The sequence below is a fragment of the Sebastes umbrosus genome, chromosome 22 (genome assembly GCF_015220745.1).
Source record: "Sebastes umbrosus isolate fSebUmb1 chromosome 22, fSebUmb1.pri, whole genome shotgun sequence".
NCBI classification, from domain to species: Eukaryota; Metazoa; Chordata; class Actinopteri; order Perciformes; family Sebastidae; genus Sebastes; species Sebastes umbrosus.
In genome coordinates, this window is record NC_051290.1 from 7,517,447 (window position 1) to 7,530,265 (window position 12,819).

General features: G+C 41.8%; 1 protein-coding gene across 1 annotated transcript in view; it reads left to right on the plus strand.

Annotated features, from left to right (window-relative positions):
- The window catches only part of serpinh2 (serine (or cysteine) peptidase inhibitor, clade H, member 2), a 123,536-nt gene that overhangs the window by 24,587 nt on the left and 86,130 nt on the right, over positions 1 to 12,819 (plus strand). Inside the window, 1 exon segment of the mRNA XM_037757743.1 lies at positions 11,677 to 11,765. Coding sequence (XP_037613671.1) covers positions 11,734 to 11,765 — 32 coding nt within the window. The 5' untranslated portion in view covers positions 11,677 to 11,733.

Here is a 12,819-nt window from a genome sequence, read left to right on the forward strand (position 1 = left end):
CATGCAAAAATATGCGTTAATCAACCACCCGTACCTGACCCACAAACCATAAACTTTATGTATTATAGTTGCACATTTATCAGGACTGAGGACTGAGACAAGAATGACAAAGACGAACTGAGTGCCGCTGCTGAAGCACGCGGTGCATGTGTTTGAGACCAAGAGAGTGACAGCGAGAGGAGACGAGTAGATGGAAAGTGTCGAAAATAAAAAGAGATTTTGGTAAAGTTTAAATTCTTCAAACTACGTTTTAGTCTCGTCATTGATATTGCATGTTGATATCATCACAGTTGGTGTTTAATGAAGTCTTTACTGTCTCGTCATCGTATCGTTGACGATTTTTCATCATAGTTTTCGTTAATGAAATTTACAATTAACAACGTCTAGAACATCTACAACTATAAAGTTGATCCGCTTGAATTATTGATATGGATGAAACTTTGAGTGAAGACTTATCATTCTGTTGGTCCTTAATGAACTGTAAAAACTCATATTCCACTCTTGATCATGCAAACAAACAATCTTTTGGCCGAGGACAGACACCAGTTTACAGAGAGCTGGCGTCTAGAAATTCCATCTAAATTGGACAACAACTTTGTCATAGAAAATAATCTCAGGTTTTGCAGGATGGTCCTATATCGTTATTATTTTCTGGCAATAGGGTTGAAATAGCACTTGGCTGTTCCTCAAGTTATTTACAGAATAATGTTAATTAGCTGCAGCTGTAATAATCTGCCACCTGCTACATTTGTCGAAAGCGATGGCCAGCGCCAGATAAAAATGAGAAACCTGGTACCCGAGTACTTTGTGCATTTTACTTCTCTAGTAAGTAAGTTGCAAGGAAAGATCAAATATTCCATTGTTATACTCGGATCTACATAATTCGCCAACATGAAAGCAGTTATCTGAACTCAACCCTATAGAAAGGTGAGTTAAGACGGCATGGAGAGAAAAGATTCAATAGTGAAGGAAAGAGGAGATTAAGACAGTGAAAGAGAAAAGAGAAACCAGACAAAAAGGGAGATAGGAGTCTCTAGAGACGGATGGCAGACTAAGAAGACAAACAGAGAAGAGATTCAATTTCAAACATTACAATTCAATCAACATTATTCCTCCCCAGGCAGCGATAACTGCAGGAATGCATTAAAAACACATAAAAACTTCACAAAGATTATATTATACACTCCAAAGGTCAGGATTGATTCAAGATAGTGTGTTACGCCTATACTATATCATGTCTGCAATGCAAAACGTATAAGTACATAAACGATGAGGGAGGACTGGACTGACAATGAAAGAAAAGACAAAAAGAGAGTGTGTGTGGTGACTGTGAATGAGAGTTGGCAAAATGGGAAGATTGACGAAAGGGAGAGACAGTACTTAGCAGAAGGAGACAGGAAAATGCTTGTTAAGAGGACGGAGCGATAAAAAAAGCTGATAAAAGCAGAGAAATATGCTTCAGCTGGAGACCGTGCGAGTGGGAAATTATCTAAAATGATATAAAAGAGCTTTATGCATGCTGGCATAAAGGAAAGAACATGCTTAATGTGCGGCTTGCACTTTCCTTCCTTAAATCTCCCTCAAGAAAAAAAACATTTCCTTAAACATCCTCCTCTGTCGTTTACTTTCAAGCTCCAAATATCATAAAAGGTGTGTGTGTGTTTGTGTGTGTGTGCAGTAAGTGGCCGTCCATGACAGTGAAGTGGTGTAATGTGTTGCAGTCTATCCAATATCCAATATCACCCTAATTCCACTATTGAGCTACATGGCTGCCAGCTATAGTACCAACCAATACTAGACACACTCGCACACAGCAAAGGCCACAGTGATTTTATTTTTCATTATTTTGAATCAAATGGCATAGACTCTATATAAGACGTGGACGCAGTCACCGTGATATCACCCCTTGGTGTGCGGACTGCCGTTTCGAAGCCATCTTTATTTTTGGCTTTCGCCATCTTGATCTTTGGCCGTTGTCATCTTGGTTTTTGGCCATCACTATCTTGATTTTTGTCTGTCGTCATCTTGGTCATTTGCAACCAGAAGTGTCATGAGAGGGTGAAGCTAAGTACAACCAAAAGCTGAATACGATATTTTTAGGCGACCAAATAGGTCATAATTAACTTTCATGAACTGGAAACACACTGTGAAAGGGTTAAAGTTGTAAGAAGACAACACGGACAACTCCCAGATCGGACAACGCCTTGGTAGCGACGTGTCAATCCCAAGGTAGCCACGCCCTAAAGCATCCCCTGCTTTATGGTCTATTTGACTCTAAATGGGACCATAATTTACTAAATGAACATCATGCAGTATTGAAGAGAGACCATAAACTCATGTTTACAATGTTTACTGAGGTAATAAATCAAGTGGGAAGTAGGCTCATTTTCTCATAGACTTCTATACAATCAGACTTCTTTTTGCAACCAGAGGAGTCGCCCCCTGCTGGCTGGTAGAGAGAATGACAGTTTAAGGCACTTCTGCATTGGCTTCACTTTTCAGACCTGGAGGTAGCTCACTGAAAAATGGTTCAATTCCACATGTTTCTGTTTAACTAAAGCAAACACACACGTTTTAATTTACTAGTAAGGAGTCTCGTCACCCTTAACCTGTACACTCAACCCTAAAAAAGGACATTCTTCTAATAAACTGCTGGGAAAAGGACTCTCAGGAGACCACTATTTTTTAGGGTTATCTATTCCCACGGGGGCATTTTTTGGCGTCGCAGGATAGTAAAAACCCAGTCCACTCACACTTACACAAACATGCACAGACACGGCACGATAAACCAAATTTATGACGGGTTCAATTTATGCTCCATGCACAGCCACACACAGCACCACCACCGCCACGTATAGGGTCATATTTGTCTTATACATCATCCCAATGCGCACACTTCACAGTTTGTAGAGGAGGAGCAGCATAAAATCGAGCCGTAAAAGTGAATCTGTCTCTGATGTCGTCATGCATGTAGTCATAAATATGGTTGATTTGAGCTGCGCAGGCTGAATTCAGCACCCAAAAAACACAGAAAATGTTGTTTGAGTTGCAGCTGGCAGAGGGAGTTTGAAGGACATCCCTTTTTGTGGTGATGTCACGATGACTTCACAAGGTGATGCCACCAGCAGGAGCTAATTATCTCCTCTTTTCGTATCTTAATTAATCAAAGCTTTGTGTCTTTCTAACCTACTTATGAGATTCTGAATCGCACTGTGAGCTCACCTTCTCCCGTTTAACAACCGGAGGGGTAGTTGTATATTCAAATCAAACCGTTGACTCAATACAAAGCACAGCAGGAGACCAATAACTGTTACAAACACTTTATACAGGTCCATCTTCTTCAAAGGTTTGCCTGCAGTGAATGGCTGGAAACTGCAAATGAGAAACATTTCTCTCTGATTACCTACCCTGGAGCGGCGAGACTACCTGATCTATCTGATCAGGATTATGAAGCGCTCATGTAAATAATTTGGATTGGACTTGGATTGAAGGAAAGATATTGGCTCGTGTCATTTTTAAAAAGCACCTCATATAGATTCTGAATCTGCTAACTGTATTAAGAAGGCTTGGGAAAGGGAAATGAAGGATGTGTTGGCTCTTTTTGGATCCTCAGTGGACTCCTCAACTCTCCCTTTACATATTCAAACAGCTCTATTGATGGGCATAGTATTAGCAAAAAAACGTATTCTCAAAGACTGGAAGACACCAACTCCACCGTGCTTCAGAAACTGGTTGCATGAATTGTTCTCAGTTATCCACATGGAGAAATTGCGAGCCAATAATTTAAAATGTCAACATAAATGGGAAGAATCTTGGGGCCCCTTTTTTGCAATATTTGGACTCAGTTTGACAATATTTCTATTCATATATTGATTGTTTTGTTTTTCCTTTTCTCTGTTCTGTTGATGAATACTCCCACTATGGACGGCTTGCATTTAACTATCACATGGATGATACTGTATGTAACGATATGTATGTTTTGTCCTCGACATGTGGTTTAGATAATTCTCTCTTTAGGTATTTGTATTACTCCTCCCCGGGTGTAAAAGTGTGTGTGAGTGTGCGAGTGCAGGTGCGTGAACTTTTGGGTTTGGTTGCGGGTTTTGATTTTTGTTTGATGTATGTGTTGTCGTTAAAATTTGTCAATAAAAATAATAAAAAAAAAAGAAAAAAAAAAGCACCTCATATTGTTTACAGAAAAACAACATAAAAAAATCTATGTTAAATCTTTTTATTGGCACAAAACATATAGTACAACAGTACAACTATAAAGGGACTATTTTACATATTTTGCAACAATATTATCCTAGACCCATATTTCCTAACCCCCCTAATCTTCTTTGAAGTGATGGAGATAGTGTGGTACACATAGAAGATTTGGCAACTTAAACATGGAATTACATAGAGAAATCACAAAAACAAATAAATAAATAAATAGATAAAGAAATATGTAATACAATAAATACATTTAAGAAAGAAATATACATATAAAATAGTAATAATAAAATCATAATAGCACAGACACCGAAACAAGCATAAAAAGAGTTAGTGGTTGCTGACACTCAGGCAGTCATGTTGGGAGTTTTTATAATTTCTGTAGTGATGTAGTGGAAAATGGAAAAGTATGAGCATCATGAGACGAACAACAACCAATGTAAACAAAATTCAATTTCTCCCCCCCTTCTTAAAATACCTTCCTATAACTTGTATCTGTTTGATGATACTCACTATGAAGTAGACGTCGAGTTTATCTCATAAATATTTATGTCAGCCTCTGAAGGTGGGTAAACTCTATCCTGCAAAAAAAGAAGGTGTATACTGAGATTAGGTTGGTTTCATTATGATGTGTACAACATGTATCAAAAGCTGAAATGGCTGCCGCTGCCACAGAGGAGGGTAAAACACGCGGCCGGTGTTTTTAACACGGAGAATGAAGCAAACACGCAGCCTGCAACCAGACCTTTTCTCTCGGCGTGGTCGCTGTGAATAGTGCCATTACTTGTAGTTTTAGACAGAGCGAAGCCCAGGGTGGCTCAAAAAAAAAAACAACACATATTGTATGAGTGGTAAAAAGGGCTGCAAGAGAGAGAGAACGGGAGGGAGAGATTTGCACACATCTCGCTTTGGCCTTTAAGAGGCGGAAGCTGTCTCTGGTTTGTCATTTAGTGATGAGCACGTGAACAGAATAGGGTCGTGACATTAACAGAGTACCGAGGGAGACAGAGAAATGGAGGATGGAAGGGAAGGATGGAGATAGAGGAGATGCTGAGAGAGGGAGGGAAAGAAAAGGGAACGACATGATGAAGGACAAATTTAGATGGGGGAGGAGAGAGGGAGGACAAAAGGATAGAGAGGATAACAAGAAGGAAAAAGGCAGGACTGAGTCATCTTACGAGGGAGGAAGAGGAGGAGGAAGAATGGTTGGTAAACAAAAGGACGGATGGTGTTGATAGCAGGATGTTGAATGGTGCTTTTGGTCATTATATTTCAACCCATGGATTCTGTCAGGGCAAGCCGGAGTGTGTGTGTGTGTGTGAGATTGATCAACGGTATCATCAACAGACAGATGTGAGTTCACACACTTATATTGAAACGGCAACACATTGAATCCGTATGACACACACGCACACATTTTGACGGGCTCACGTGCCACTGACACAATCTTGTGCTCTCGTCCTTCCAGCCACATACTGTATCCCTCACTCAATCACACGGATCCCTCACTCTCTTCCACACACACACACACACACACAATCAAATGAAAGAACACAGCGAGCGTCCCACAGCTGGGCACTGATGACAGAGAGAGAGAGGGCGTTCGACCCGCTGTGTGAACAGGCGGTATTTCCATACAAATCAATGGAGCGTCAGGCTAAGCTCGGGGACACATCGGGGGACAAGCCTGGTCACACACGCAATGGAGCCGCACACACACACATCACGTCGTGACATGCAGGCACAGGAAACTGCAATCACCTGCCCTTTACACTACGACGCACACACACACGCGTACACACACACACAGCCAGCTGGCTGAAGATGGCACTTCTAGAGGATGGGTGAGCAGACAAGGTTACTTTCACAGTAAAATCTGCTGCACTGATTACTGTTTGAAAACCTCAAATTTGTAAGTCCATATAATTACACCGAAGATTACAGAATTAGGCTGATGTACACTACATGCCAAAAGTATGTGGACACCTCTTTCTGCAAACTCACTTATTTGCTTTCTTGCAGAGAGTTTTAGGTTAGAAGAAGACCGATACCACTAGGGATGTCACAATACCAGAAATGTAGTAGTCAATACCAATACCAGTGAAACTCCACCATTCTCAATACCAATTCGCTACCATGGTAAAAAAACAAAAAGTAAAACAATACATTTACTTCAACACACACCTTTTTTACCATTTGTATGCTGTTTTTTTGTGTGAAGTTAAACAGGTCATAACTCCTTTTCTATTATCAGGGAAAGTAGCATCGATAATTTGTTGGCTGCGTCCCAAAAACATTTTCTATCCCGACGCCATTAGTCTTGAGCCCTGACGGTACCTGTGGTACTGTAGAAAAACTTGTTCTCTACTTGTTACCAAAGTACTGTATCTGTTCTCATGACATTCCTGGATACCACTCTCATATCTGTCTCATCAATTTGAAGCAGCCAGGTGGCTTAACTTGGCATTAAGACCAAAGGTTATAAAATCTGCCAGCAGCACCTCTAAAGTTCACTAATGTACATGTTCTATTTCTGTTTTTAATCTGTACAAAAACCAGAGTGTTAAAAAGACACCTTGTGTTACAGTATGGGTTGTGTGGGACTATTTCTATTTAAGAAGAATGCAAATAAGTGTATTTCCCAAAATGTCGAATTACAGTATTCTTCATCACACACAGATAGTTTAGACCGGGGTTCGGCAACCTTTCTGATATGAAGTGCCATTTTCGATTTTCTTGTTAATCCGTGTGCCATATCAACATTAAGGTTAACGTTAAGTTTAATTATGACACCACATCAACATTTAAAACTCCAACAAATCTGTAATTTTATTCCATCCATACTGGCAACGTGCATTAAAACATTTTTAAAAAACATGTTTTGCCTATAATCAGGACATTGTAATTATATATGAGAGTGCTATACAAGAAGGTAGGCCATCCTTAACAAACTTCAATCAATCTTGTTCATCGGCAATAAACAATTCTGCGAAGAAGGCAACGAGTAGGAGCCGATCGGAGGCATAGTAGGGCGGGTCTTCACGGGGAAAAAAACATTCAAACTACCGTAAATAACAGGCCGCACAACTGCCAATGTCTGTGAAAGAGGTAATTTGGCATGCAGATGAGAGGGCACTTCAACATTTCCGAAACTTTCTTGCACACTTATTGCTAGTGTACCATCGGTTAAGCCTCCGCGTGCCAATGGTGGCACATGTGCCTAATGTTGCCTACGCCTGGTTTAGACAGTGAGCTAGGCCTTATTGCCCAGCATCAGTACCCGACACTCTTGGTTGACATGTTCATCCATCACATTAGGATGTAATATGTGGGTGTCCACATACATCTGACTATAACGTGTATATTTAATTCTCTTAGCCTCTAAAAGCTATGTAATATACACTAAACACACTACTGGCCTTTTTGTTGGCGTTGCCTTAAAAGGCCTGCCATGAAAGCGTGTCTATATACTTTATGTTTCAAGTATTGCTGTATCTATCTCTCTGTCTGATACCCTCTTGGGTTCACATAAGCTTGCTGAGGACCATTTCAGACCTTTTGATGAAAAATGAGATACGGTTCACAGTTTAATTAGTTTCCACATGTGAGGATACAACTTCTTCTTTCCCTTTTTCTTCTTCTTCACCATCATCTTTGCTTGCAGTAGATGTTAGTGTCACATTATCTTTGAGCCATAAATAAAACTCTGCAAGCAGAAACTGGTTACTTTCCTCTTTCTGGCATGAAGACTGTCAAATGTTAAATGAATTCAGCCCAAATTCTGTGTAATGGAAATGGAAATGCCAAAAAATACTCATCAGTCATAAAAAACATAATGTTCAAACCCTACTGCACACCAATTTTATCTGCCAGCATCTTTCTTTGTGATGGGGGGGGGGAGACAGGAATTAACTATCACATTAGAGTAAGCTTATTAAATGGATAAGAGCATCACTACAAGCCCGAACAAAATTGTCCAGTGATGAGGAGAAAAAAAGGACAAAGGGAGCAGAGAGGATGGAAAAAGGTTAACGCTGTTAAAATGAAGAAGAAGGGGGGGTAAAAGGAGGAGGTAGGAGACTGAAGAAGGTTGAATTACCCTGAGTGCCAGGATGAACAAAGATGAGGAGGAGAGAGCCCGAGCGAGGGCCATTCATGGTCCGCTGTTTGGCGAAATAAAACACAAGGATGGAGAAAGAGGGAGATGAAGAATTAAGAGGGGTGATCAAACAAGCGGGGCAGAGAGGGAAATGAGAAAGAAAGCAGAGACAATTCATTATTATACTGGGCAGGCTGGACAGCTAGGGACTAGATGGATGAAGGGAGAAGAAAAATAGAGTTGAGGACAGAGGGAGAGAGAGAGCGAGAGAGACATAGGAAAGAAAACAAACAAGCCATCATCCATCCCATCCCTCCATTGTTGCTCAGTTCCACTTAAAGGTCGCTGTTCTTTTCTTCTACCAGTGTCGACAGGAGGGAGGGAAGGACAACGACGGAGCGGCGAAAGGAGGGGAGAAAAAAATGGTGAAGATTTATTTATCGAGGGGAGGAGGAGTGGCGGCGGCGCTTCAGAATTCTTGATCATCGCCACGGCGACCAGTCACCTGGCAACCGGGTACACAATGGCTGCGGTAGCCTTGGCAACAGCGTGGTCTCCGTCGGATGCACGGCGGAGGATGATGAGGCGGGCAGGCAGGGAGACAGGTAGACAGATGGAGTGATAGGGAGAGAAGAAGTGTGAGATGGAGGGCAGGAGGGTGTAGATGCAGGAACAGGAGGAGGAGGTGGAGGAGCAGGTGTAAACAGGGAGCCGGTATATCACACCTCAACAGGTGCAGAGGAGCGGCCAAATGTGTGTAAAGACATAATGAGAAATGTAATGAGCTACTGGCCAGGAGAATGGCCCACCATATGTGACCCTGCATGAAGGAAGGATGTGTTTGGGTACCTTATACTGCATGTGTGTGCGCGTGGGCGTGTTTAAATGAAAAGCAAGTGACAGCTCGCTTGTTTTCTAGCTTGCAAATGCACACTTTTTAATCTTACATGTGTGGCGTCTGCAATCAGCCGCTAGCCCGACTACAGATGAGAGCTCCAGACGCTCGTGCAAAAAAATGATTCAAGTAGTTCTGCAGGATGACCGCGCATAACTTGATGAGTCACACGTCTGTCCATAAAAAACACTGACTAATACATCAGGCCCCACTTTATTTAATTTTTTTTTTTTACCTGGCAGAACTTTGCGGTGATTCACATGTGCGTCGGGTTGAAAGGTTTGTATTGCATATTCATGCGAAACGCCCACACGTGTGCTCACACACACGTTGTGACGCAACACCAATGCAAACCATGATGAATAAACATGCTGGACGAGAACAAAACAGCATACCTACACACACACACACACACACACACACACACACAAGCTAAATTGATTAAAAACATAGTGGAGCAATACATCACCGGCACACTCTAAATTAGTCAGTTTTTAATTTGACATTCTGCATGGACATGATTTAATAGTTAACATTTCAGATAAGACTTATTGAGGCCTTTGGGGCCCAACATTGCAGAAATTTGGTTATTTTGTGTATGCGCGTGCTTTTGGAAGGGCGACTGGGATTGTGTTTGTGTCAGTGTGTGTGTGTACTGTAGTACAGCCTATAAGCCCATTAGCCCCAGGTTAAGTGATTTACAGCTTCAGCTTTAAGCCCCTCCTGCAATCTCATCCCCAATACCCCTGTCTATCTGCTCGCTCTATCTGCCTACCTTATCTGGGAGATTACACACACACACACACACACACACACACACACACACACACACACCTGTCAGTCTGCCTGTGTAGACACACTACCAGACACAACTTTGAGCAGATACCAGCTCGTCGTGTACAGAAAAACAAATATAAGACAAGAAATCTACTAATCGCACACATGCGCGTGCTCGCACCTTCGCACACGCGCCTCCTCATTAGAAGGTGTTGTGCTCCTGGAGCCAAACACAAAGGAGGTGTTTCATCTGCTCTGTATGTTTGTTCTCATTGTGGATTCTCTTTGATGACGGGCGTCCTCATCAATGCATCTAATAGCTCTATACACTCCGTCTCTCTGTAATGGTGAGTGTGTGTGTGTTTGAGAGAGAGAGAGAAAAGGAAATATGTACAAGAGAGAAAAGTGTGTGTGTTTGTGCGTGTGATCAACCTAATAAACTTCACGGCTGCTCTCTCACACAGCCACTTTTACGGGAACGGCGAGCAGCCTCCAACCTCAGAGACAAAAGGAAATGTAGAAAGCAGCTCTGAGGACAGATAAAAGCAAGAGAGGGAAGTGCTAAATGATTGCTAGAGCTCCTGCATCCCCCCCCCCCTTTTCCGAACCTACCTCCCTTACCTCCTCTTCTTCTCCTCCTCTCCCCCGTATGTCGGCCCCCGTTTTTTATTCTCTTTTTCAAAGGGACAAAGAGAGAAAAAAGGAGAAACCAACAGCGGCAAAGCAGCAACTCCACTTACAAACACGCAGACATTATAATGGGGCGGCTGCGGCGTTGCCACGACAACACACGGGGGGGGGGGGGGGGATATGGCGACACCGAGGCAGAGATGGGAGAAAGGAGGAGGAGGTAGAGTAGGTGGCAATAAAGAAAGAGAGAGATGGAGGTTGTTATCTTGGGTGTATTTACCTCCAGCTCTCGTGGCTGTTTGGCAGAAATGTCTTTCCGTCTCGCCACTGATCCGCCGTGTCAGTCACCGAGTCGATGTGTTTATCATGCTGCATTTTATCGTATGGGAAAGACGGCAGATAGAGTACAAGCTCCCAGCTAGGAAGTACAGCTCACATCTGCATTCAGGAGCTATAACACCACCTGAGCTTTCACTATACTTGCAGTGATCATTTTAGTTTAGACAATATGAACAGTTGTTATCATATATATTACTTTGTCGCAGCTACTTGTTGGAGTTTAGATGTTGACACAGCAAATATTCTAATGTGGAATAAATATAAATCTGACAGGCTGAATGGAATAATAGAGGCTGAGATCTTTCTGCATCTGCATTGTTTTATGAATTCTTGGCCTAAATAACTCACAGCTATCCGTTTGCAACATTATTTGAAGCTTGAAAGGAGCTGAATCTGATATCCAGAGCATTAATATAGCAGCAAATAACTATTTGCTAAAGAGATAGAGGAGTAATGTCTACCAGAGCAGAGTATGAAGTCACTCTCCATCTGTGTGTGCTGTAATCCGAGCTTCTCCATGCTTTGTTGACATAGCCGGGCTGGCCACGCATAATAACAGACCATATGCAGAATATCTTTGTTTTTGCTTTGAAGCCCAGTGTCGTTCCCGGCCCAGTATATTAGAAGTTACGTTCACATTGGACGATTCTGGTGTCCATAATTTACATCCAATGTCCACCATTATGCCAATACAATAAGTCCTATGTTCTTTATGTTGCAGGGTGAAATGTAGAGTGTGGAGGCCAAAGTGTGTGGGCATGTAGAGCATCCAACCTTCATGCTGGAGACTGGAGTTTGTGTCTGTGATCGGTAAGTCCAACAGGTGTTCCAATACGGGAAGACTGACTGTCTGTCTACTGAATGCAGTGTCTCAATGTGCCATGACGAACTGTCTGTCTTCCGCAATACTCATCACTCACACACATTTCCCATAAAAAAATGGATCCCCTCTGGATATTCTGGCTAAAGGTGAAAGCCAAGAGCGTGGCATGTGTTGCAACCTGTTACCTTTTGCTATTCAGCACCGCGGCTTTGGTACTTTAGTTGCTGATGATGTCAATCAATAGTGTAATGTGGAGTCTGTTGTAGGTGGAAAGCGTGAGTCAATGGCGTCTCTCATTCTTCCTTCAGCAGCAGACGGGAAAGTCAAGAGTGGGAAAGAATCCAACAAGACAGAGGAAGAATGTAATGCATGTAGATCATGTCTACTCCAGTGTGTTAGATTACAAGAGTAGCCATACTTTAACTCTGAGATGTTATCATAGACTACAGTCAAACGTACTTCATCAGTTCAGGGAAAAAAAAATCTTTATTATTCTAAAGATGTCTCCTCATAAAACTTACATCATTGCAATGCTGCTTTGATGACTGATACATAGGTATTGGTGAAATGGTAGATATCATTATCATGATATTAATGATATTATCAGATATCAATATATATCATAATATGGATCACATTTTAAAAGCAGTGAACTACTGTTATATACAGTGCAATCGCACGAAAAGGTGTATGAATGACATGATAATGCGCAAGGCAAAGTGGGCAATAACATTTTCTACAAAGTACTTATCCTGATTTTAGTGCTGTATAAATAATTGTTAGGTATATTGTTTCTTTTTAAATGACAAAGATGACTGTTTTAAAACAAATTAAATACTTGTTTATTATTAAATGCAGGACACAGAAGGGCAATGAGGCGCAGCGGGTTTTTTTCAGCTGAGACGCTTTGATTGCTACAATAGGGAATATCCGCAGAAGTAAAAATGTCGGCACTAGGTAGAGTACTCTGGATGAAGGGAAGGCTGAAGCATGCAGGGAGAGGACAGATCTGCAGGTCTGTGTGTATTAATTTCTCCTCCA